Raw genomic sequence first — 26565 nt, forward strand, 5'->3', positions numbered from 1 at the left:
AGGGTTGGTGCATTCACAGAATGCTTTTGAGACACTGCCTGGGGCACACAAGGTGTCCCTGTGCATAGCCCGGTTCAATTGCAGGGGCACTCAGCCCCTGCTCTGGCGTGAAACTGGACAAAGGGGAAGGGGAGTAACCACCCCCACCCCATGCCCACCCATAGGTGGAGCCTTAGAGGTAGTCCATCCCCTAAACTTAGTATAAGTATAGGAACCCCGTCCCTAGGACTTTAGATTACCCTGGACGAACCTCTGAAACATATATCCTGGACCTTCGACTTTCTATCTCGACTAGAACATGGAAGAAATCTCCCTTGGGGTCAAGGAGTGACTCCCCTGCTTGGCAGGCACCAAAGAAGCAACTGACCGGTCTGCATTGCTGAAGCTCCCGTCGGATGCCGAAGTCTCTGCATCACCAGAGGTGGATTTCCAGACTTCCCCGAGACTACCCTGAGTCCACAGCAAAGCTGAGGCCCGGGGCTATCGTGGGTAACGTGGAACCGTGACACCTTGACATTGTGAACTTTTGCAGCAACAACACCTTTCTGGTCATCCTTGAAGTTGTGCTTTGGGCTCCGAGTAGCCCCAGCCTTGAGCACCTCCTGCACCGAAGATTGTTGGCCTCCACCCCACGAGTGACCCGTGGGCCAGCTCCAAGTGCGACCACTCGAGGCTCCTTCGCGATCACTAGCCCGTTAGCTAGCAGGTCCCCACGAAGGCAACTCCACTTCTAACTGTGCTTTTCTGGTTGCTCCAGACTTGCTCTTACTTACCCTCACTGGGTGAGTCCATCAGACCTTGCTGGTCTGCACCGCAGTACTTTCTCTGATTTCCTGAGACTTGCCGTTGCCAAGGCTTGTTGGGTCCTTCCTGGTCGCCGACACCGCAGCACTCGACAGACTTCGTGGGACAGCTCGAATCCGACTTGTGGACTTCGTCGACGGCTCCTGGACCTTGTGGCTGAAGTGTCAAGACACTCGACAACTCACCTGAAGCACCCGACATCTGTGGGCATTGGTCCATCCTGCCCTAGGTCATTGGCAGGTAACCCAGACTCTGTCCCCACTGCTTTCAGGTTCCTTACATCCCAGCTCCAGGCTTCTCTCCGGACTCTTCTCCTCTTCTCGGCAGCAGCAGTTCTTTGCAGGCTTCCATTGGAATCGACGACGCGACCCGACACCAAAAGGTACCTATGCACCCGGCTTTCCTGGGTGAGGTAACTCAAGTACTCCGGTACTCTCGAGGGTGCTATCCCTAGAACTCTCTTAGTCCAAAAGGGTTTGGTCCTAGTTCGATTTGAAGTGTCCCTAATCTTTAAAATTCCAACCGCGACATTCCCCATAGAAAGTAATAGGAACCCGCGGTTGTGTTTCCACACTGCATACGGCTCCTGTGGGTCCCCGACGTCCCTTCCTTGGGTGGTTCCCTGGGGTCCCAGCGATTCTAGAGGTGATAGGCACCTTGCCTATTTCAGTCGTGATTCTTATACCACTTTCTTAGTATATGGTTTGGTACGCCCCTAGGGCCCAAACGTGTATTTGTGCTTTTACTGATGTTTAAACACTTGTAACTGAAGTACTTCAAACTCCAGTCTCATAAAGAAACTAGAGGGGTTTGATTTATCTTAAATACATATATTTTGAATATATACCTGGTGTGGTTCTCTTTTCATTTGATCATTCAAGAGGTTATAGACTGGTAAAACATGCTGCTTTACATTCCTTTAAGACTTAGCCTGAAGGCTGCTCTCCATAGCTACCACTAGGATAGCTTTCACATAAGGTTGTCTTTAACCTATCACCATAAGGGGTTGTTTGGACTGATACAAGGTGCCCACTAGAACTAGTGGACAGCATATATCAGGCCACCTTCTCTCATGTGCGCCTTTGCTCTTCGCTGGTGGCCTGTGCGCCATTGCTCCGCGCTGGCGGCCTGTGCGTCCGTGCTCCGCGCTGGCCGCCTGTGTGCCCGTGCTCCTCGCTGGTGGCCTGGGCGCCCGTGCTCCACGCTGGCGGCATGCGCGCCCGTGCTACTCGCTGGTGGCTGTGCGCCTGTGCTCCTTGTTGGCAGCCTGTACGCCCGGGATCCTCCCTGGCGGCCTGTGCACCTTTGCTCCTCGCTTGCGGTCTGTGCGCCTTTGCTCCTCGCTGGCAGCCTGTGCGTCCGTGCTCCTCGCTGGCGGCCTGTGCTCCCGTGCTCCTCGCTGGTGGCCTGTGCGCCCATGCTCCTCACTGGTGGCCTGTGCACCAGTGCTCCTCGCTGGCAGCCTGTGCGCCCTTGCTCCACGCTGACAGCCTGTGCGCCCTTGCTCCACACTGGCGGCCTGTGCGCCCGTGCTCCACGCTGGCGGCCTATGCGCCCGAGCTCCACGCTGGCGGCCTGTGCGCCCGTGCTCCTCCCTGGTGGCTTGTGCTCCCCACTGGCGGCCTGTGCATCTGTTCTCCTCGCTGGCGGCCTGTGCGCCAGTGCTCCTCGCTGGTGGCCTGTGCGCCAGTGCTCCTCGCTGGTGGTCTGTGCGCCCTTGCTCCACACTGGCGGCCTGTGCGCCTGTGCTCCACGCTGGCGGCCTGTGTGCCCATGCTCCACGCTGGCGGCCTGTGCGCCCGTGCTCCTCGCTGGTGGCTTGTGCTCCCCACTGGCGGCCTGTGCATCTCTGCTCCTCGCTGGCGGCCTGTACGCCAGTGCTCCTCGCTGGCGGCCTGTACGCCAGTGCTCCTCGCTGGCGGCCTGTGCGCCAGTGCTCCTCGCTGGCGGCCTGTGCGCCAGTGCTCCTCGCTGGTGGCCTGTGCGCCCGTGCTCGCTTGCGGCCTGTGCGCCCGTGCTCCTCGCTGGCGGCCTGTGCGCCCATGCTCCTCACTGGCGGCCTGTGCACCAGTGCTCCTCGCTGGCGGCCTGTGCGCCCTTGCTCCACGCTGGCGGCCTGTGCGCCCTTGCTCCACACTGGCGGCCTGTGCGCCAGTGCTCCTCGCTGGTGGCCTGTGCGCCAGTGCTCCTCGCTGGTGGCCTGTGCGCCAGTGCTCCTCGCTGGTGGCCTGTGCGCCAGTGCTCCTCGCTGGTGGCCTGTGCGCCCGTGCTCCTCGCTGGCGGCCTGTGCGCCCGTGCTCCACGCTGGCGGCCTGTGCGCCCGGGATCCTCACGGCGGCCTGTGCTCCGCACTGGCAGCTAGTGTACCGTTGGCCCACATTGGCTGGTGTGAGCTGCTACTCGCTACCTGCCTGTGCAGTACTCTGTCTATGTGTAGTTTCATTTCACTGCGTTGCTGTTGGTGCTACTCCTCTTCTCAAATGTCATGTGTGCTGCTTCTCTTTACACGCTGCCTCCGTGGTATTTGTCTCTGTTTTATGCCTTCTCTTTTGTGATACATATGAGCCCCTCCACCCAAAACTGACACACAAGAAACCACTGAAATCTAGGTCCTTCACAGCCCGCTGTGATCAATGTAGGCCTTGAACTAAAGTTTTACCTTGCTTGACGTCCTGATGACACATGTTCTGGTTATCGGTCACCAGAGCAAACCCGGGATTGCTTCTCCACCCAACCAGCAAACAAGAAGTCGCCACGGGTCCGCCATCAACCCTCATGAATCCGATCACTCAACCCTTCAAGCAATGCACGAGAGATCAATACAACTTGATACTGACGAATATCTGTAAACCTTGCAACATTGCAGTTGTTGTTAATGGGTCATTTTAATATAGCCACCCCCTGCTGTGTGCTCTGCTTTTAGCAGACTTGGGATTGGACACTCTCAAGCATTATAAGCAATGCCTTGCATTACAGTAGCTGACGTCAGGGTTGACTTGAATCCAGAGCGTCGCCTGGATCTGTGGTGTCCCCACTCCCTCAGCTGTCCCTCCACGACTGTCCTGAACTCTTGTCTGCATCTCTGTATCCAGCACAACATCTAGGGTCATGGTTCAGCATTCACCGGTAATCCCACATGGACCTGGAGAATAGTACAGAGCAACCTGACCAATGCCAGCTGCGCACGCGCACTCGGTCCCCCACGCTGTCGAGCGCTGCAACCTCGTGCAGCATAAGAGCAGCACTCTGGTCACTCATGCACCCCCAGACCTCGTTGCAGTCAGCACTCTTGCAGCCCAGCATGCTGCTCACCTGACCATACTCCTGCCCACCACCAGGGGTAGGACACACTGGACGAATTCACTTACAAAGATCCATGCCCTGTTCTGTCTCACTGCTGCATCTGTGCGGCAGCTCCTTGTAGGAGATTTTGGTGCAGTAGCTCCTTGCAGTCCACCTGTGTGCATCAGCTTCCTGCAGGCCACCTTGCATCCGCCTGTGTGCTGCAGCCACCTTGCATCCGCCCGTATGCTGCAGCCACCTTGTATCCGCCCGTGTGCTGCAGCCACCTTGTATCCGCCCATGTGCTGCAGCCACCTTGCATCCGCCTGCGTGCTGCAGCCACCTTGCAGGCCGCCCGCAGGCTGCAGCCACCTTGCAGGCCGCCCGCGTGCTGCAGCCACCTTGCAGGCCGCCCGCGTGCTGCAGCCACCTTGCAGGCCGCCCGCGCGCTGCAGCTTCTTGCAGGCCGCCCGCGCGCTGCAGCTTCTTGCAGGCCGCCCGCGCGCTGCAGGTTCTTGCAGGCCGCCCGCGCGCTGCAGCTTCTTGCAGGCCGCCCGCGCGCTGCAGCTTCTTGCAGGCCGCCCGCGCGCTGCAGGTTCTTGCAGGCCGCCCGCGCGCTGCAGGTTCTTGCAGGCCGCCCGCGCGCTGCAGCTGCTTGCAGGCCGCCCGCGCGCTGCAGCTGCTTGCAGGCCGCCCGCGCGCTGCAGCTGCTTGCAGGCCGCCCGCGCGCTGCAGCTGCTTGCAGGCCGCCGGTGCGCTTCAGCTGCTTGCAGGCCGCCGGCGCGCTGCAGCTGCTTGCAGGCCGCCCGCGCGCTGCAGCTTCTTGCAGGCCGCCCGCGCGCTGCAGCTTCTTGCAGGCCGCCCGCGCGCTGCAGCTTCTTGCAGGCCGCCCGCGCGCTGCAGCTTCTTGCAGGCCGCCCGCGCGCTGCAGCTTCTTGCAGGCCGCCCGCGCGCTGCAGCTTCTTGCAGGCCGCCCGCGCGCTGCAGCTTCTTGCAGGCCGCCCGCGCGCTGCAGCTTCTTGCAGGCCGCCCGCGCGCTGCAGCTTCTTGCAGGCCGCCCGCGCGCTGCAGCTTCTTGCAGGCCGCCCGCGCGCTGCAGGTTCTTGCAGGCCGCCCGCGCGCTGCAGGTTCTTGCAGGCCGCCCGCGCGCTGCAGCTGCTTGCAGGCCGCCCGCGCGCTGCAGCTGCTTGCAGGCCGCCCGCGCGCTGCAGCTGCTTGCAGGCCGCCCGCGCGCTGCAGCTGCTTGCAGGCCGCCCGCGCGCTGCAGCTGCTTGCAGGCCGCCGGTGCGCTTCAGCTGCTTGCAGGCCGCCGGCGCGCTGCAGCTGCTTGCAGGCCGCCCGCGCGCTGCAGCTTCTTGCAGGCCGCCCGCGCGCTGCAGCTTCTTGCAGGCCGCCCGCGCGCTGCAGCTTCTTGCAGGCCGCCCGCGCGCTGCAGCTTCTTGCAGGCCGCCCGCGCGCTGCAGCTTCTTGCAGGCCGCCCGCGCGCTGCAGGTTCTTGCAGGCCGCCCGCGCGCTGCAGGTTCTTGCAGGCCGCCCGCGCGCTGCAGCTGCTTGCAGGCCGCCGGCGCGCTGCAGCTGCTTGCAGGCCGCCGGCGCGCTGCAGCTGCTTGCAGGCCGCCCGCGCACTGCAGCTGCTTGCAGGCCGCCCGCGCACTGCAGCTGCTTGCAGGCCGCCCGCGCACTGCAGCTGCTTGCAGGCCGCCTGTGTTGAAAAGAAGAATCCCCTAAATCTGAAAGTACATTCCAATCGCATGCTTTTATCGTGTAGTTTTGACCACGGTTTCAAAGGGGCAGGTGCATTTCATAATGCCAATGAATCATCACATGGGTCAAGCACATGAAGTCCCATGAAATGCACCCGCAGTGGTGCTCCTTGTGTGGGTCAATGTTACATTCAGTTACATTTCTAAGTACATTCAAGTACCGGTTCTTTGCCCCTCTAGCCTTGCTGCGGTGTGCAGGCTCATGAACAATTCAGTTTGATATGGAAGTCAATACTTTAATGCAGTTAAGTGTTCCAATGCCCTTTGCTCTTTCACAGGGGTTACTGTATAGTAAGATAAATAAAACCTACGTTAGGGCAAGATATGTATACAAGATAGTTATAGATCGTAGGCACCTTTGGTGTTCTGACGGCCATGTGGGGCCCTGATATGGACTTGTCGGACGGCCATGTGGAGCCCTGATATGGACCTTGTCTGACGGCCATGTGGGGTCCTGATATGGACTTGTCTGATGGCTGGGTGAGGTCCTGATATGGACTTGTCTGATGGCCGGGTGGGGTCCTGATATGGACTTGTCTGATGGCCGGGTGGGGTCCTGATATGGTCTCGTCTAATGGCCGGGTGGGGTCCTGATATGGACTTGTCTGATGGCCGGGTGGGGCCCTGATATGGACTTGTCTGATGGCGGGTGGGGTCCTGATATGGACTTGTCTGAGGGCCGGTTGGGTTCTGAAATCGTATGGACCTGTGGTCTTCTGATGGTCATTTGTGGTCTTGATAGGGACCTATTGTTTTACAGCCTAGTGGGCTGAGCTTAAAGGGGCCTGTAGACTTATGATCATCATTTGGGATTTTGATAGGGACCTGTTTTCTGATGTCCTAGTGGGCTACGAGATCTTGGGGGCCTGTGGTCTTCTAATGGCTATGTGGGGTCTTGAGTTGATAGACCTGTTATCTTTTGGCTGAGAGGAGTCTGACATCATATGGACCTGTGGTGTTCTGTTAACCATATGGGGTCCTAATTAGGACCTGTTGTCTTATAACACGTGAGCTAAGATGGGGACCTCTGTTCTTTTGATGGCCTTATGGTGTACGTAGTTGATAGGCCGAGTGCCTGAGCACTAAGAGTCTTGTGGCCTTCTGAATGCCATGTGGGTGTGAGTTTTTCTGATGATCATATGAGATTTGATATGATAGGTTCTTGTGGTCTTCTAATGGCCGTGTGGGTTTGAGGTAGGGTAGGGGCTAGTTTGATAACTGGTTGAGCGCTGAGCTCAGAGGGTGTTGTTGTCTTCTGGCCATGTGGGCTTGAGGTGGGATAGGGGCTTGTGTGTTTGGTAGCCGAGTGGGCGCTGTGCTCAAAGTGTGTTGTGAACTTCTGATCATGTGGGGTTGAGGTAGGATAGAGGCCTGTTGTCTGACAGCTGAATGGAGACTGAGCTCAAAGGGTATTGTGATCTTCTGATGGCCATGTGGAGTTGAGGTGCGATAGGGGCTAGTCTGATGGCAGAGTGGGTCCTGAGCTGATATTATCTTGTGGTCCTTTGACCTCTCTTTGAGCTCAGAGCCCAAAGCTTGCATGTCTTTTCTCCATCCTCTCATATTCCCTCTCTCCTCCTTCTCCCAGGATGTCCTTTCTCCATCCTCTCATCTTGCCTCTCTTCTCCTTCCAGGTTGTCCTTTCTCCATCCTCTCATCTTGCCTCTCTTCTCCCAGGATGTCCTTCCTCCATCCTCTCATCTTAACCGCTCTTCTCCCAGGATGTCCTTTCTCCATTCTCTCATCTTGCCTCTCTTCTCCCAGGATGTCCTTCCTCCATCCTCTCATCTTGCCTCTCTTCTCCCAGGATGTCCTTCCTCCATCCTCTCATCTTGCCTCTCTTCTCCCAGTTGTCCTTTCTGCATTCTCTCATCTTGCCTCTCGTCTCCCAGTTGTCCTTTCTCCATCCTCTCATCTTGCCTCTCTTCTCCCAGGTTGTCCTTTCTCCATCCTCTCATCTTGCCTCTCTTCTCCTTCTTCCAGGATGTCCTTTTTCCATCCTCTCATCTTGTCTCTCTTCTCCCAGGATGTCCTTCCTCCATCCTCTCATCTTGCCTCTCTCCTCCTTCTTCCAGGTTGTCCTTTCGCCATCCTCTCATCTTAACCTCTCTTCTCCCAGGATGTCCTTCCTCCATCCTCTCATCTTGCCTCTCTTCTCCCAGGATGTCCTTCCTCCATCCTCTCATCTTGCCTCTCTTCTCCTTCTCCCAGTTGTCCTTTCTCCATTCTCTCATCTTGCCTCTCTTCTCCCAGGATGTCCTTCCTCCATCCTCTCATCTTGCCTCTCTTCTCCTTCTCCCAGTTGTCCTTTCTCCATCCTCTCATCTTGCCTCTCTTCTCCTTCTCCAGTTGTCCATTCTCCATTCTCTCATCTTGTCTCTCTTCTCCCAGGATGTCCTTCCTCCATCCTCTCATCTTGCCTCTCTTCTCCTTCTCCCAGTTGTCCTTTCTCCATCCTCTCATCTTGCCTATCTTCTCCTTCTCCCAGTTGTCCTTTCTCCATCCTCTCATCTTGCCTCTCTTCTCCAAGTTGTCCTTTCTCCATTCTCTCATCTTGCCTCTCTTCTCCCAGGATGTCCTTCCTCCATCCTCTCATCTTGCCTGTCTTCTCCCAGATGTCCTTCCTCCATCCTCACATCTTGCCTCTCTTCTCCTTCTCCCAGTTGTCCTTTCTCCATTCTCTCATCTTGCCTCTCTTCTCCCAGTTGTCCTTTCTCCATTCTCTCATCTTGCCTCTCTTCTCCCAGGATGCCCTTCCTTCATTCTCTCATCTTGCCTCTCTTCTCCCAGGATGTCCTTCCTCCATCCTCTCATCTTGCCTATCTTCTCCTTCTCCCAGTTGTCCTTTCTCCATTCTCTCATCTTGCCTCTCTTCTCCCAGTTGTCCTTTCTCCATTCTCTCATCTTGCCTCTCTTCTCCCAGGATGTCCTTCCTCCATCCTCTCATCTTGCCTCTCTTCTCCTTCTCCCAGTTGTCCTTTCTCCATTCTCTCATCTTGCCTCTCTACTCCCAGTTGTCCTTTCTCCATTCTCTCATCTTGCCTCTCTTCTCCCAGGATGTCCTTCCTTCATTCTCTCATCTTGCCTCTCTTCTCCCAGGATGTCCTTCCTCCATCCTCTCATCTTGCCTCTCTTCTCCTTCTCCCAGTTGTCCTTTCTCCATTCTCTCATCTTAACCGCTCTTCTCCCAGGATGTCCTTCCTCCATCCTCTCATCTTGCCTGTCTTCTCCCAGATGTCCTTCCTCCATCCTCACATCTTGCCTCTCTTCTCCTTCTCCCAGTTGTCCTTTCTCCATTCTCTCATCCTGCCTCTCCTCTCCCAGGATGTCCTTCCTCCATCCTCTCATCTTGCCTCTCTTCTCCTTCTCCCAGTTGTCCTTTCTCCATTCTCTCATCTTGCCTCTCTTCTCCCAGTTGTCCTTTATCCATTCTCTCATCTTGCCTCTCTTCTCCCAGGATGTCCTTCCTTCATTCTCTCATCTTGCCTCTCTTCTCCCAGGATGTCCTTCCTCCATCCTCTCATCTTGCCTCTCTTCTCCCAGTTGTCCTTTCTCCATTCTCTCATCTTGCCTCTCTTCTCCCAGGATGCCCTTCCTTCATTCTCTCATCTTGCCTCTCTTCTCCCAGGATGTCCTTCCTCCATCCTCTCATCTTGCCTATCTTCTCCTTCTCCCAGTTGTCCTTTCTCCATTCTCTCATCTTGCCTCTCTTCTCCCAGTTGTCCTTTCTCCATTCTCTCATCTTGCCTCTCTTCTCCCAGGATGTCCTTCCTCCATCCTCTCATCTTGCCTCTCTTCTCCTTCTCCCAGTTGTCCTTTCTCCATTCTCTCATCTTGCCTCTCTACTCCCAGTTGTCCTTTCTCCATTCTCTCATCTTGCCTCTCTTCTCCCAGGATGTCCTTCCTTCATTCTCTCATCTTGCCTCTCTTCTCCCAGGATGTCCTTCCTCCATCCTCTCATCTTGCCTCTCTTCTCCTTCTCCCAGTTGTCCTTTCTCCATTCTCTCATCTTAACCGCTCTTCTCCCAGGATGTCCTTTCTCCATTCTCTCATCTTGCCTCTCTTCTCCCAGGATGTCCTTCCTCCATCCTCTCATCTTGCCTCTCTTCTCCTTTTCCCAGTTGTCCTTTCTGCATTCTCTCATCTTGCCTCTCTTCTCCCAGGATGTCCTTTCTCCATCCTCTCATCTTGCCTCTCTTCTCCCAGGATGTCCTTCCTCCATCCTCTCATCTTGCCTCTCTTCTCCTTCTCCCAGTTGTCCTTTCTCCATCCTCTCATCTTGCCTCTCTTCTCCTTCTCCAGTTGTCCATTCTCCATTCTCTCATCTTGCCTCTCTTCTCCCAGGATGCCCTTCCTTCATTCTCTCATCTTGCCTCTCTTCTCCCAGGATGTCCTTCCTCCATCCTCTCATCTTGCCTCGTTTCTCCTTCTCCCAGTTGTCCTTTCTCCATCCTCTCATCTTGCCTATCTTCTCCTTCTCCCAGTTGTCCTTTCTCCATCCTCTCATCTTGCCTCTCTTCTCCAAGTTGTCCTTTCTCCATTCTCTCATCTTGCCTCTCTTCTCCCAGGATGCCCTTCCTTCATTCTCTCATCTTGCCTCTCTTCTCCCAGGATGTCCTTCCTCCATCCTCTCATCTTGCCTGTCTTCTCCCAGATGTCCTTCCTCCATCCTCACATCTTGCCTCTCTTCTCCCTCTCCCAGTTGTCCTTTCTCCATTCTCTCATCCTGCCTCTCCTCTCCCAGGATGTCCTTCCTCCATCCTCTCATCTTGCCTCTCTTCTCCTTCTCCCAGTTGTCCTTTCTCCATTCTCTCATCTTGCCTCTCTTCTCCCAGTTGTCCTTTCTCCATTCTCTCATCTTGCCTCTCTTCTCCCAGGATGTCCTTCCTTCATTCTCTCATATTGCCTCTCTTCTCCCAGGATGTCCTTCCTCCATCCTCTCATCTTGCCTCTCTTCTCCCAGTTGTCCTTTCTCCATTCTCTCATCTTGCCTCTCTTCTCCCAGGATGCCCTTCCTTCATTCTCTCATCTTGCCTCTCTTCTCCCAGGATGTCCTTCCTCCATCCTCTCATCTTGCCTTTCTTCTCCTTCTCCCAGTTGTCCTTTCTCCATTCTCTCATCTTGCCTCTCTTCTCCCAGTTGTCCTTTCTCCATTCTCTCATCTTGCCTCTCTTCTCCCAGGATGTCCTTCCTCCATCCTCTCATCTTGCCTCTCTTCTCCTTCTCCCAGTTGTCCTTTCTCCATTCTCTCATCTTGCCTCTCTACTCCCAGTTGTCCTTTCTGCATTCTCTCATCTTGCCTCTCTTCTCCCAGGATGTCCTTTCTCCATCCTCTCATCTTGCCTCTCTTCTCCCAGGATGTCCTTCCTCCATCCTCTCATCTTGCCTCTCTTCTCCTTCTCCCAGTTGTCCTTTCTCCATCCTCTCATCTTGCCTCTCTTCTCCTTCTCCAGTTGTCCATTCTCCATTCTCTCATCTTGTCTCTCTTCTCCCAGGATGTCCTTCCTCCATCCTCTCATCTTGCCTATCTTCTCCTTCTCCCAGTTGTCCTTTCTCCATCCTCTCATCTTGCCTCTCTTCTCCAAGTTGTCCTTTCTCCATTCTCTCATCTTGCCTCTCTTCTCCCAGGATGCCCTTCCTTCATTCTCTCATCTTGCCTCTCTTCTCCCAGGATGTCCTTCCTCCATCCTCTCATCTTGCCCGTCTTCTCCCAGATGTCCTTCCTCCATCCTCACATCTTGCCTCTCTTCTCCTTCTCCCAGTTGTCCTTTCTCCATTCTCTCATCTTGCCTCTCTTCTCCCAGTTGTCCTTTCTCCATTCTCTCATCTTGCCTCTCTTCTCCCAGGATGTCCTTCCTTCATTCTCTCATCTTGCCTCTCTTCTCCCAGGATGTCCTTCCTCCATCCTCTCATCTTGCCTCTCTTCTCCCAGTTGTCCTTTCTCCATTCTCTCATCTTGCCTCTCTTCTCCCAGGATGTCCTTCCTCCATCCTCTCATCTTGCCCGTCTTCTCCCAGATGTCCATCCTCCATCCTAACGTCTTGCCTCTCTTCTCCTTCTCCCAGTTGTCCTTTCTCCATTCTCTCATCTTGCCTCTCTTCTCCCAGTTGTCCTTTCTCCATTCTCTCATCTTGCGTCTCTTCTCCCAGGATGTCCTTCCTTCATTCTCTCATCTTGCCTCTCTTCTCCCAGGATGTCCTTCCTCCATCCTCTCATCTTGCCTCTCTTCTCCCAGGATGTCCTTCCTCCATCCTCTCATCTTGCCTTTCTTCTCCTTCTCCCAGTTGTCCTTTCTCCATTCTCTCATCTTGCCTCTCTTCTCCCAGTTGTCCTTTCTCCATTCTCTCATCTTGCCTCTCTTCTCCCAGGATGTCCTTCCTCCATCCTCTCATCTTGCCTCTCTTCTCCCAGGATGTCCTTCCTCCATCCTCTCATCTTGCCTCTCTTCTCCTTCTCCCAGTTGTCCTTTCTCCATTCTCTCATCTTGCCTCTCTTCTCCCAGGATGTCCTTCCTCCATCCTCTCATCCTGCCTCTCCTCTCCCAGGATGTCCTTCCTCCATCCTCTCATCTTGCCTCTCTTCTCCTTCTCCCAGTTGTCCTTTCTCCATTCTCTCATCTTGCCTCTCTTCTCCCAGGATGTCCTTCCTTCATTCTCTCATCTTGCCTCTCTTCTCCCAGGATGTCCTTCCTCCATCCTCTCATCTTGCCTCTCTTCTCCCAGGATGTCCTTCCTCCATCCTCTCATCTTGCCTTTCTTCTCCTTCTCCCAGTTGTCCTTTCTCCATTATCTCATCTTGCCTCTCTTCTCCCAGTTGTCCTTTCTCCATTCTCTCATCTTGCCTCTCTTCTCCTTCTCCCAGTTGTCCTTTCTCCATTCTCTCATCTTGCCTCTCTTCTCCTTCTCCCAGTTGTCCTTTCTCCATTCTCTCATCTTGCCTCTCTTCTCCCAGTTGTCCTTTCTCCATTCTCTCATCTTGCCTCTCTTCTCCCAGGATGTCCTTCCTTCATTCTCTCATCTTGCCTCTCTTCTCCCAGGATGTCCTTCCTCCATCCTCTCATCTTTCCTCTCTTCTCCCAGTTGTCCTTTCTCCATTCTCTCATCTTGCTTCTCTTCTCCCAGGATGCCCTTCCTTCATTCTCTCATCTTGCCTCTCTTCTCCCAGGATGTCCTTCCTCCATCCTCTCATCTTGCCTCTCTTCTCCTTCTCCCAGTTGTCCTTTCTCCATTCTCTCATCTTGCCTCTCTTCTCCCAGTTGTCCTTTCTCCATTCTCTCATCTTGCCTCTCTTCTCCCAGGATGTCCTTCCTCCATCCTCTCATCTTGCCTCTCTTCTCCTTCTCCCAGTTGTCCTTCCTCCATCCTCTCATCTTGCCACTCTTCTCCCAGTTGTCCTTTCTCCATTCTCTCATCTTGCCTCTCTTCTCCCAGGATGTCCTTCCTCCATCCTCTCATCTTGCCTCTCTTCTCCTTCTCCCGTTGTCCTTTCTCCATTCTCTCATCTTGCCTCTCTACTCCCAGTTGTCCTTTCTCCATTCTCTCATCTTGCCTCTCTTCTCCCAGGATGTCCTTCCTTCATCCTCTCATCTTGCCTCTCTTCTCCCAGGATGTCCTTCCTCCATCCTCTCATCTTGCCTCTCTTCTCCTTCTCCCAGTTGTCCTTTCTCCATTCTCTCATCTTAACCGCTCTTCTCCCAGGATGTCCTTCCTCCATCCTCTCATCTTGCCTCTCTTCTCCTTCTCCCAGTTGTCCTTTCTCCGTTGTCCTTTCTCCATTCTCTCATCTTGCCTCTCTTCTCCCAGTTGTCCTTTCTCCATTCTCTCATCTTGCCTCTCTTCTCCCAGGATGTCCTTCCTTCATTCTCTCATCTTGCCTCTCTTCTCCCAGGATGTCCTTCCTCCATCCTCTCATCTTGCCTCTCTTCTCCCAGTTGTCCTTTCTCCATTCTCTCATCTTGCCTCTCTTCTCCCAGGATGCCCTTCCTTCATTCTCTCATCTTGCCTCTCTTCTCCCAGGATGTCCTTCCTCCATCCTCTCATCTTGCCTCTCTTCTCCTTCTCCCAGTTGTCCTTTCTCCATTCTCTCATCGTGCCTCTCTTCTCCCAGTTGTCCTTTCTCCATTCTCTCATCTTGCCTCTCTTCTCCCAGGATGTCCTTCCTCCATCCTCTCATCTTGCCTCTCTTCTCCTTCTCCCAGTTGTCCTTTCTCCATTCTCTCATCTTGCCTCTCTACTCCCAGTTGTCCTTTCTCCATTCTCTCATCTTGCCTCTCTTCTCCCAGGATGTCCTTCCTTCATCCTCTCATCTTGCCTCTCTTCTCCCAGGATGTCCTTCCTCCATCCTCTCATCTTGCCTCTCTTCTCCTTTTCCCAGTTGTCCTTTCTGCATTCTCTCATCTTGCCTCTCTTCTCCCAGGATGTCCTTTCTCCATCCTCTCATCTTGCCTCTCTTCTCCCAGGATGTCCTTCCTCCATCCTCTCATCTTGCCTCTCTTCTCCTTCTCCCAGTTGTCCTTTCTCCATCCTCTCATCTTGCCTCTCTTCTCCTTCTCCAGTTGTCCATTCTCCATTCTCTCATCCTGCCTCTCCTCTCCCAGGATGTCCTTCCTCCGTCCTCTCATCTTGCCTCTCTTCTCCTTCTCCCAGTTGTCCTTTCTCCATTCTCTCATCTTGCCTCTCTTCTCCCAGTTGTCCTTTCTCCATTCTCTCATCTTGCCTCTCTTCTCCCAGGATGTCCTTCCTCCATCCTCTCATCTTGCCTCTCTTCTCCTTCTCCCAGTTGTCCTTCCTCCATCCTCTCATCTTGCCACTCTTCTCCCAGTTGTCCTTTCTCCATTCTCTCATCTTGCCTCTCTTCTCCCAGGATGTCCTTCCTCCATCCTCTCATCTTGCCTCTCTTCTCCTTCTCCCAGTTGTCCTTTCTCCATTCTCTCATCTTGCCTCTCTTCTCCCAGGATGTCCTTCCTTCATCCTCTCATCTTGCCTCTCTTCTCCCAGGATGTCCTTCCTCCATCCTCTCATCTTGCCTCTCTTCTCCTTCTCCCAGTTGTCCTTTCTCCATTCTCTCATCTTAACCGCTCTTCTCCCAGGATGTCCTTTCTCCATCCTCTCATCTTGCCTCTCTTCTCCTTCTCCCAGTTGTCCTTTCTCCGTTGTCCTTTCTCCATTCTCTCATCTTGCCTCTCTTCTCCCAGTTGTCCTTTCTCCATTCTCTCATCTTGCCTCTCTTCTCCCAGGATGTCCTTCCTTCATTCTCTCATCTTGCCTCTCTTCTCCCAGGATGTCCTTCCTCCATCCTCTCATCTTGCCTCTCTTCTCCCAGTTGTCCTTTCTCCATTCTCTCATCTTGCCTCTCTTCTCCCAGGATGCCCTTCCTTCATTCTCTCATCTTGCCTCTCTTCTCCCAGGATGTCCTTCCTCCATCCTCTCATCTTGCCTCTCTTCTCCTTCTCCTAGTTGTCCTTTCTCCATTCTCTCATCTTGCCTCTCTACTCCCAGTTGTCCTTTCTCCATTCTCTCATCTTGCCTCTCTTCTCCCAGGATGTCCTTCCTTCATCCTCTCATCTTGCCTCTCTTCTCCCAGGATGTCCTTCCTCCATCCTCTCATCTTGCCTCTCTTCTCCTTTTCCCAGTTGTCCTTTCTGCATTCTCTCATCTTGCCTCTCTTCTCCCAGGATGTCCTTTCTCCATCCTCTCATCTTGCCTCTCTTCTCCCAGGATGTCCTTCCTCCATCCTCTCATCTTGCCTCTCTTCTCCTTCTCCCAGTTGTCCTTTCTCCATCCTCTCATCTTGCCTCTCTTCTCCTTCTCCAGTTGTCCATTCTCCATTCTCTCATCTTGTCTCTCTTCTCCCAGGATGTCCTTCCTCCATCCTCTCATCTTGCCTCTCTTCTCCTTCTCCCAGTTGTCCTTTCTCCAGTCTCTCATCTTGCCTCTCTTCTCCCAGTTGTCCTTTCTCAATCCTCTCATCTTGCCTATCTTCTCCTTCTCCCAGTTGTCCTTTCTCCATCCTCTCATCTTGCCTCTCTTCTCCAAGTTGTCCTTTCTCCATTCTCTCATCTTGCCTCTCTTCTCCCAGGATGCCCTTCCTTCATTCTCTCATCTTGCCTCTCTTCTCCCAGGATGTCCTTCCTCCATCCTCTCATCTTGCCTGTCTTCTCCCAGATGTCCTTCCTCCATCCTCACATCTTGCCTCTCTTCTCCTTCTCCCAGTTGTCCTTTCTCCATTCTCTCATCCTGCCTCTCCTCTCCCAGGATGTCCTTCCTCCATCCTCTCATCTTGCCTCTCTTCTCCTTCTCCCAGTTGTCCTTTCTCCATTCTCTCATCTTGCCTCTCTTCTCCCAGGATGTCCTTCCTTCATTCTCTCATCTTGCCTCTCTTCTCCCAGGATGTCCTTCCTCCATACTCTCATCTTGCCTCTCTTCTCCTTCTCCCAGTTGTCCTTTCTCCATCCTCTCATCTTGCCTCTCTTCTCCCAGGATGTCCTTCCTGCATTCTCTCATCTTGCCTCTCTTCTCCCAGGATGTCCTTTCTGCATTCTCTCATCTTGCCTCTCTTCTCCCAGGATGTCCTTTCTCCAGCCTCTCATCTTGCCTCTCTTCTCCCAGGATGCCCTTCCTTCATTCTCTCATCTTGCCTCTCTTCTCCCAGGATGTCCTTCCTCCATCCTCTCATCGTGCCTCTCTTCTCCTTCTCCCAGTTGTCCTTTCTCCATTCTCTCATCTTGCCTCTCTTCTCCCAGTTGTCCTTTCTCCATTCTCTCATCTTGCCTCTCTTCTCCCAGGATGTCCTTCCTCCATCCTCTCATCTTGCCTCTCTTCTCCTTCTCCCAGTTGTCCTTTCTCCATTCTCTCATCTTGCCTCTCTACTCCCAGTTGTCCTTTCTCCATTCTCTCATCTTGCCTCTCTTCTCCCAGGATGTCCTTCCTTCATCCTCTCATCTTGCCTCTCTTCTCCCAGGATGTCCTTCCTCCATCCTCTCATCTTGCCTCTCTTCTCCTTTTCCCAGTTGTCCTTTCTGCATTCTCTCATCTTGCCTCTCTTCTCCCAGGATGTCCTTTCTCCATCCTCTCATCTTGCCTCTCTTCTCCCAGGATGTCCTTCCTCCATCCTGCCTCTCTTCTCCTTCTCCCAGTTGTCCTTTCTCCATCCTCTCATCTTGCCTTTCTTCTCCTTCTCCAGTTGTCCATTCTCCATTCTCTCATCTTGTCTCTCTTCTCCCAGGATGTCCTTCCTCCATCCTCTCATCTTGCCTCTCTTCTCCTTCTCCCAGTTGTCCTTTCTCCATCCTCTCATCTTGCCTATCTTCTCCTTCTCCCAGTTGTCCTTTCTCCATCCTCTCATCTTGCCTCTCTTCTCCAAATTGTCCTTTCTCCATTCTCTCATCTTGCCTCTCTTCTCCCAGGATGCCCTTCCTTCATTCTCTCATCTTGCCTCTCTTCTCCCAGGATGTCCTTCCTCCATCCTCTCATCTTGCCTGTCTTCTCCCAGATGTCCTTCCTCCATCCTCACATCTTGCCTCTCTTCTTCTTCTCCCAGTTGTCCTTTCTCCATTCTCTCATCTTAACCGCTCTTCTCCCAGGATGTCCTTTCTCCATTCTCTCATCTTGCCTCTCTTCTCCCAGGATGTCCTTCCTCCATCCTCTCATCTTGCCTCTCTTCTCCTTCTCCCAGTTGTCCTTTCTCCATTCTCTCATCCTGCCTCGCCTCTCCCAGGATGTCCTTCCTCCGTCCTCTCATCTTGCCTCTCTTCTCCTTCTCCCAGTTGTCCTTTCTCCATTCTCTCATCTCGCCTCTCTTCTCCCAGTTGTCCTTTCTCCATTCTCTCATCTTGCCTCTCTTCTCCCAGGATGTCCTTCCTTCATTCTCTCATCTTGCCTCTCTTCTCCCAGGATGTCCTTCCTCCATCCTCTCATCTTGCCTCTCTTCTCCCAGTTGTCCTTTCTCCATTCTCTCATCTTGCCTCTCTTCTCCCAGGATGCCCTTCTTTCATTCTCTCATCTTGCCTCTTTTCTCCCAGGATGTCCTTCCTCCATCCTCTCATCTTGCCTCTCTTCTCCTTCTCCCAGTTGTCCTTTCTCCATTCTCTCATCTTGCCTCTCTTCTCCCAGTTGTCCTTTCTCCATTCTCTCCTCTTGCCTCTCTTCTCCTTCTCCCAGTTGTCCTTTCTCCATTCTCTCATCTTGCCTCTCTACTCCCAGTTGTCCTTTCTCCATTCTCTCATCTTGCCTCTCTTCTCCCAGGATGTCCTTCCTTCATCCTCTCATCTTGCCTCCCTTCTCCCAGGATGTCCTTCCTCCATCCTCTCATCTTGCCTCTCTTCTCCTTTTCCCAGTTGTCCTTTCTGCATTCTCTCATCTTGCCTCTCTTCTCCCAGGATGTCCTTTCTCCATCCTCTCATCTTGCCTCTCTTCTCCCAGGATGTCCTTCCTCCATCCTCTCATCTTGCCTCTCTTCTCCTTCTTCAGTTGTCCATTCTCCATTCTCTCATCTTGTCTCTCTTCTCCCAGGATGTCCTTCCTCCATCCTCTCATCTTGCCTCTCTTCTCCTTCTCCCAGTTGTCCTTTCTCCATTCTCTCATCCTGCCTCTCCTCTCCCAGGATGTCCTTCCTCCATCCTCTCATCTTGCCTCTCTTCTCCTTCTCCCAGTTGTCCTTCCTTCATTCTCTCATCTTGCCTCTCTTCTCCCAGGATGTCCTGTCTCCAGCCTCTCATCTTGCCTCTTCTCCCAGGATGCCCTTCCTTCATTCTCTCATCTTGCCTCTCTTCTCCCAGGATGTCCTTCCTCCATCCTCTCATCTTGCCTCTCTTCTCCTTCTCCCAGTTGTCCTTTCTCCATCCTCTCATCTTGCCTCTCTTCTCCCAGGATGTCCTTCCTTCATTCTCTCATCTTGCCTCTCTTCTCCCAGGATGTCCTTTCTGCATTCTCTCATCTTGCCTCTCTTCTCCCAGGATGTCCTTTCTCCAGCCTCTCATCTTGCCTCTTCTCCCAGGATGCCCTTCCTTCATTCTCTCATCTTGCCTCTCTTCTCCCAGGATGTCCTTCCTCCATCCTCTCATCTTGCCTCTCTTCTCCTTCTCCCAGTTGTCCTTTCTGCATTCTCTCATCTTGCCTCTCTTCTCCCAGGATGTCCTTTCTCCATCCTCTCATCTTGCCTCTCTTCTCCCAGTTGTCCTTTCTCCATCCTCTCATCTTGCCTCTCTTCTCCCAGGATGTCCTGCCTCCATCCTCTCATCTTGCCTCTCTTCTCCCAGGATGTCCTGCCTCCATTCTCTCATCTTGCCTCTCTTCTCCCAGGATGTCCTGCCTCCATCCTCTCATCTTGCCTCTCTTCTCCCAGGATGTCCTTCCTCCATCCTCTCATCTTGCCTCTCTTCTCCTTCTCCCAGTTGTCCTTTCTCCATCCTCTCATCTTGCCTCTCTTCTCCCAGGATGTCCTTCCTTCATTCTCTCATCTTGCCTCTCTTCTCCCAGGATGTCCTTCCTTCATTCTCTCATCTTGCCTCTCTTCTCCCAGGATGTCCTTCCTCCATCCTCTCATCTTGCCTCTCTTCTCCCAGGATGTCCTTCCTCCATCCTCTCATCTTGCCTCTCTTCTCCTTCTCCCAGTTGTCCTTTCTCCATCCTCTCATCTTGCCTCTCTTCTCCCAGGATGTCCTTCCTTCATTCTCTCATCTTGCCTCTCTTCAACAGGATGTCCTTTCTCCATTCTCTCATCTTGCCTCTCTTCTCCCAGGATGTCCTTTCTGCATTCTCTCATCTTGCCTCTCTTCTCCCAGGATGTCCTTTCTCCAGCCTCTCATCTTGCCTCTCTTCTCCCAGGATGCCCTTCCTTCATTCTCTCATCTTGCCTCTCTTCTCCCAGGATGTCCTTCCTCCATCCTCTCATCGTGCCTCTCTTCTCCTTCTCCCAGTTGTCCTTTCTCCATTCTCTCATCTTGCCTCTCTTCTCCCAGTTGTCCTTTCTCCATTCTCTCATCTTGCCTCTCTTCTCCCAGGATGTCCTTCCTCCATCCTCTCATCTTGCCTCTCTTCTCCTTCTCCCAGTTGTCCTTTCTCCATTCTCTCATCTTGCCTCTCTACTCCCAGTTGTCCTTTCTCCATTCTCTCATCTTGCCTCTCTTCTCCCAGGATGTCCTTCCTTCATCCTCTCATCTTGCCTCTCTTCTCCCAGGATGTCCTTCCTCCATCCTCTCATCTTGCCTCTCTTCTCCTTTTCCCAGTTGTCCTTTCTGCATTCTCTCATCTTGCCTCTCTTCTCCCAGGATGTCCTTTCTCCATCCTCTCATCTTGCCTCTCTTCTCCCAGGATGTCCTTCCTCCATCCTGCCTCTCTTCTCCTTCTCCCAGTTGTCCTTTGTCCATCCTCTCATCTTGCCTTTCTTCTCCTTCTCCAGTTGTCCATTCTCCATTCTCTCATCTTGTCTCTCTTCTCCCAGGATGTCCTTCCTCCATCCTCTCATCTTGCCTCTCTTCTCCTTCTCCCAGTTGTCCTTTCTGCATTCTCTCATCTTGCCTCTCTTCTCCCAGGATGTCCTTTCTCCATCTTCTCATCTTGCCTCTCTTCTCCCAGTTGTCCTTTCTCCATCCTCTCATCTTGCCTCTCTTCTCCCAGGATGTCCTGCCTCCATCCTCTCATCTTGCCTCTCTTCTCCCAGGATGTCCTGCCTCCATTCTCTCATCTTGCCTCTCTTCTCCCAGGATGTCCTGCCTCCATCCTCTCATCTTGCCTCTCTTCTCCCAGGATGTCCTTCCTCCATCCTCTCATCTTGCCTCTCTTCTCCTTCTCCCAGTTGTCCTTTCTCCATCCTCTCATCTTGCCTCTCTTCTCCCAGGATGTCCTTCCTTCATTCTCTCATCTTGCCTCTCTTCTCCCAGGATGTCCTTCCTTCATTCTCTCATCTTGCCTCTCTTCTCCCAGGATGTCCTTCCTCCATCCTCTCATCTTGCCTCTCTTCTCCCAGGATGTCCTTCCTCCATCCTCTCATCTTGCCTCTCTTCTCCTTCTCCCAGTTGTCCTTTCTCCATCCTCTCATCTTGCCTCTCTTCTCCCAGGATGTCCTTCCTTCATTCTCTCATCTTGCCTCTCTTCTCCCAGGATGTCCTTTCTCCATCCTCTCATCTTGCCTCTCTTCTCCTTCTCCCAGGTTGTCTCCAGCCGCATACTACGCCCAAAGGATGATCCAGTACCTGTCCCGCAGAGACAGCATCCGGCAGCGGTCCATGCGGTACCAGCAGAACCGCCTCCGCACCAGCTCCTCCTCGCCGGCCTCCGTGTCCGAGAACCAGGGCTCGTCGGTGGAGGGCGCCGACCTGGACTTCGAGGACTTCGAGTGAGTGTTCGTGCGTGCCTGGGCTCGAGGGGTGGCGGCAGGGACAGCATTGGTGAAAGGCGTGGGCTCATGTGGCTTCCAGTGCGTGGTCACAGATGCTGACCACTGTGGGAGGGTTGTATCCAAAGTCAGGAGCTGTTGGTAGCCTGGAGCTGCGAGGGTCGCTCTGTGGCTTGTCTGGGGGGGGGGGGGGGGGACACGGCAGACGTGCCTGTGGGCGCGCATCCTCTGATGAAAGGCGCTCCTGGGCGCAGGAGTGCTCGCCTGCTGATAGTATTCAGACATGGCTCCTCCGCCCCAGACTGCGCACAAAAGGCCTCGCTCTGCCTCCTTTCCGTGTGTAAGAGCTCCCCGGGCCGATCTCCTCCTGAAGGTGAATGCATGGGTGCTGCGGTGCGATAAGGCGCAGCGCCCCGCTCCATTCAGCGGGTCTTCGCAGCGGCCCTTTGTGCCTCGTTTCCGGAGCGGGTTCGTGTTTTCAGCGCTCTCTTATTCACGCGGACCTACCTCTTTGTCTCCTTTCAGTGCTGTGTGCCTTTTCTCATCTCCTTTCACTGTGCTCCCTTCACCTTTACTGCTCCTATCTCTCCTCTCTCGAGGCCTCTACGCCCTGTTCATCCCTTTCACCTGCGGTTTTAGGTCTGGCTTGAACGCACAGCTGTGGCTGGAGTATTGTTACCAGTTCTTTCAAATGTGCAGGGATCGCCTGCAGCTCCACCCCGGCCAGCTGTGTGCTGTATTCTTCCGCCTCCCATGAAGCGCTTCTATTGGAATACACCAGGGACTATTTTACGCCAGTTGGCCAGGCTTTAACGTGGTACACATTAGTTATAATTACACATGTTGGCACGTTGAGGCTAGACATCTTGTTTTGTCAGTGCTTGCTCTCAGTGTTAACAGTTGCTATTTCTTTCACATCATGTGCCCCGCACTTAGTCCGTCAAGAAACCCAGTTACTACTCCCCGGCCATCATCTGGCCGTGAAATTATGAGTAGACCCTTTAGAGGAGACCCATAGAACCTCAGAGTCCCTCCTAATTCAGTGATATCAACTCCTCCTTAATGAGCTATAATTCTGCCCATTTTGGGTTCACCTGCTGCTACAATCCGTGACGGAGTATCTTCACTACTGCCATGTGTCCCCTCCCCTGCTGCCATGTGTCCCCTCCCCTGCTGCCATGTGTCCCCTCCCCTGCTGCCATGTGTCCCATCCCCTGCTGCCATGTGTCCCCTCCCCTGCTGCCATGTGTCCCCTCCCCTGCTGCCATGTGTCCCCTCCCCTGCTGCCATGTGTCCCCTCCCCTGCTGCCATGTGTCCCCTCCCCTGCTGCCATGTGTCCCCTCCACTGTTTCCATGTGTCCCCTCCACTGTTTCCATGTGTCCCCTCCACTGTTTCCATGTGTCCCCTCCACTGTTTCCATGTGTCCCCTCCACTGTTGCCATGTGTCCCCTTCACTGTTGCCATGTGTCCCCTTCACTGTTGCCGTGTCCCCTTCACTGTTGCCATGTGTCCCCTTCACTGTTGCCATGTGTCCCCTTCACTGTTGCCATGTGTCCCCTTCACTGTTGCCATGTGTCCCCTTCACTGTTGCCATGTGTCCCCTTCACTGTTGCCATGTGTCCCCTTCACTGTTGCCATGTGTCCCCTTCACTGTTGCCATGTGTCCCCTTCACTGTTGCCATGTGTCCTTTTCACTGTTGCCATGTGTCCCCTCCACTGTTGCCATGTCCTCTTCACTGTTGCCATGTGTCCCCTTCACTGTTGCCATGTGTCCCCTTCACTGTTGCCATGTGTCCCCTTCACTGTTGCCATGTGTCCCCTTCACTGTTGCCATGTGTCCCCTTCACTGTTGCTATGTGTCCCCTTCACTGCTGCCATGTGTCCCCTTCACTGCTGCCATCACTGCTGCTATCACTGCTGCTATCACTGCTGCCGCGTGTCCCATTCACTGCTGCCGCGTGTCCCATTCACTGCTGCCGCGTGTCCCATTCACTGCTGCCGCGTGTCCCATTCACTGCTGCCGCGTGTCCCATTCACTGCTGCCGCGTGTCCCATTCACTGCTGCCGCGTGTCCCCTCCACTGCTGCCGCGTGTCCCCTCCACTGCTGCCGCGTGTCCCCTCCACTGCTGCCGCGTGTCCCCTCCACTGCTGCCGCGTGTCCCCTCCACTGCTGCCGCGTGTCCCCTCCACTGCTGCCGCGTGTCCCCTCCATTGCTGCCGCGTGTCCCCTCCACTGCTGCCGCGTGTCCCCTCCACTGTTGCCGCGTGTCCCCTCCACTGTTGCCGCGTGTCCCCTCCACTGTTGCCGCGTGTCCCCTCCACTGTTGCCGCGTGTCCCCTCCACTGTGCCAGGCCAGCATCCTCGGGCTAGCTCTGCATGCCAGGCCAGCATCCTCGGGCTAGCTCTGCATGCCAGGCCAGCATCCTCGGGCTAGCTCTGCTTGCTAGGCCAGCATCCTCGGGCTAGCTCTGCATACCAGGCCAGCATCCTCGGATTAGGTCTGCATGCCAGGCCAGCATCCTCAGGCTAGCTCTGCATGCCAGTCCAACATCCTCGGGTTAACTCTGCATGCCAGGCCTCCTAGATGTGCTGCCTGGTCTTTGAGTGTACCAGAGCACCCCTCCCATGCTTGCAAGTGGACCCCGAGTGGATCAGAGCACCCCACACATGCTACCGAGTGGACCCAGAGTGTACCAGAACACCCCTCTCATGCTTCTGAGTGGACGCAGAGTGTATCAGAGCACTCCATACATGCTCCAGAGTGTACCAGAGCACCCCAAACATGCTTCTGAGTGGACCATGACTGTACCAGAGCACAACCACACACGCTTCCGAGAGGGCCTTGTGTGTACCAGAGCACTCCCTCCCATGCTTTCGAGTGGACCCAAGTGTACCAGAGCACCCCTCCTATGCTTCCGAGTGGACCCCGAGTGGACCAGACCACCCCACACATGCTTCTGAGGGGAACCCGAGTGTACCAGAGCACCCCCCCCCTGCTTCTGAGTGGACCCAGAGTGTACAAGAGCACCCCCCCCATGCTTCTGAGTGGACCCCGAGTGCACAAGAGCACCCCACACATTCTTCTGAGTGGACCCCGAGTGTACCAGAGCACCCCACACATTTTTCTAAGTGGAACTTGGGTGTACCAGAGCACCCCATGCATGCTCCCGAGTGGACCCCGAGTGTACCAGAGCACCCCACCATGCTTCCGAGTGGACCCCGAGTCTACCAGAGCACCCTTCCCATGCTTCCGAGTGGACCTTAGGTGTACCAGAGCACACCACACATGCTTCCGAATGTACCTGCGTAACTCGTCCATGCTTCCGAGTGGACCCCGAGTGTACCAGAACACCCCTCTCATGCTTCTGAGTGGACCCCGAGTGTACCAGAACACCCCTCTCATGCTTCTGAGTGGACCCCGAGTGTACCAGAACACCCCTCTCATGCTTCTGAGTGGACCTTGAGTGTACCAGAGCACCCCACTCATGCTTCTGAGTGGACCCCCGAGTGTTCCAGAGCACCCCTGCCATGCTTCCGAGTGTACCTTAAGTGTACCAGAGCCCCCCAAACATGCTTCCGAGTGGTCCCTGAGTTTAGCAGAACACCCCTTCCATGCTTCCGAGTGGACCTCTAATGTACCAGAGTACTCAGCCAGTGCTGCTTCGGAATGGATCCAGTGTGTACCAGAGTACCCCCACCCATACTTCTGATTGTACTGCAAGTCTACCAGAGCACCCTGGTAGTGCTTCTGAGTGGACTCCGAGTGTACCAGAGAAACCCACCCATGCTTCTGACTGGACCAAAAGTGTGAACAAGCATATGGATACTAATGTGCCAGAGTATACCCAAATGCTTCTGAGTTGACCTCGAGTGCCAGAGCACCACACCCATGCTTCTCAGTGTATTTTTTGTGCCAGAGCACCACACCCATGCTTATCAGTGGATTTCATTTGTCAGAGCGCTGCACCTATGCTTCTCAGAGAAATTCGAGTGTTCCTGAGCATCGTACATAGGAATCTCAGTGGATTTAGTGTATACCAGAGCACTGCACCCATGCTTCTCAGTGGATTTTGTGTGCCAGAGCACCGCATCCATGCTTCTCAGTAGATTTCATTTGCCAGAGTACCGTTCCCATGCTCCTATGTGGATTTTATGTGCCAGAGCACCACTTCCAGGCTTCTCAGTGGATTTTATGTGCCTGAGCACCGTTCCCATGCTTCTCAGTGGATTTCAAGTTCTCTTTCTTTGCTCCTATGAGACAACTGCACTCTACGTCTCAACTCCTAGCCCAGGTTCCCCGCTTCAAACGACAAAGGTTGGGCGGCTGCTTCTTGCCCTGAAAGCGGCCGTGACCTGGAATGCATTGCAATTTGCTTTACGCAAAACTCGAGACCCCACGGCTTTTAAGAAAAACCTGAAAACATTCCTCTTTGTTTAGTGCTACCCTTCCTGCCCCTCGTGGCTCGCACCGGGACACTCCTTGGAGTATCTGTGCACGCTATAACATAACATGTGCCAGAGCACCGTTCCCATGCTTCTCAGTGGATTTCGTGTGCCAGAGCACCGCACACATGCTTCTCAGTGGATTTCGTGTGCCAGAGCACTGCACCCATGCTTCTCAGTGGAATTTGTGTGCCAGAGCACTGCACACATGCTTCTCAGTGGATTTTATGTGCCAGAGCACCATTCCCATGCTTCTTAGTGGATTCCAGGTGCCAAAGCACTGCACCCATGCTTCATAGTGGATTCCGGGTGCCATGCTTGTCAGTGGATTTCATGTGCCAGAGCACCACATCCATGCTTCTCAGTGTATTTCATGTGCCAGAGCACCGCACCCATGCTTCTCAGTGGATCTTGTGTGCCAGAGCACCACACCCATGCTTCTCAGTGGATCTTGTGTGCCAGAGCAGCGTTCCCATGCTTCTCAGTGGATTTCATGTGCCAGAGCACCGCACCCATACTTCTCAGTGGATTTCATGTGCCAGAGCAGCGTTCCCATGCTTCTCAGTGGATTTCATGTGCCAGAGCACTGTTCCCATGCTTCTCAGTGGATTTCATGTGCCAGAGCACTGTTCCCATGCTTCTCAGTGGATTTCATGTGCCAGAGCTGCCAGAGCACCGTTCCCATGCTTCTCAGTGGATTTCATGTGCCAGAGCTCCGTTCCCATGCTTCTCAATGGATCTGTGTGCCAGAGCACCACACCAATGCTTCTCAGTGGATTTCATGTGCCAGAGCACCACACCAATGCTTCTCAGTGGATTTCATGTGCCAGAGCACCACTCCCATGCTTCTCAGTGGATCTTGTATGCTGGAGCCCCGCACCCATGCTTCTCAGTGGATTAAATGTGCCAGAGCACCGCACCCATGCTTCTCAGTGG

General features: G+C 54.0%; 1 protein-coding gene across 2 annotated transcripts in view; it reads left to right on the forward strand.

Moving 5' to 3' along the window:
- Nucleotides 1-26565, forward strand: part of AMBRA1 (autophagy and beclin 1 regulator 1) — a 764496-nt gene that overhangs the window by 348473 nt on the left and 389458 nt on the right. Inside the window, exon 9 of one of the 2 annotated variants that reach the window (XM_085646678.1) lies at nt 20997-21182. The exons of the other annotated variant lie outside the window; for it this stretch is intronic. Coding sequence (XP_085502804.1) covers nt 20997-21182 — 186 coding nt within the window. The remainder of the gene's footprint in view (nt 1-20996; nt 21183-26565) is intronic. 2 annotated transcript variants of the gene reach the window in all.

Source organism: Triturus cristatus, chromosome 3_1, assembly GCF_964204655.1.
Source record: "Triturus cristatus chromosome 3_1, aTriCri1.1, whole genome shotgun sequence".
Classification (NCBI taxonomy): domain Eukaryota; kingdom Metazoa; phylum Chordata; class Amphibia; order Caudata; family Salamandridae; genus Triturus; species Triturus cristatus.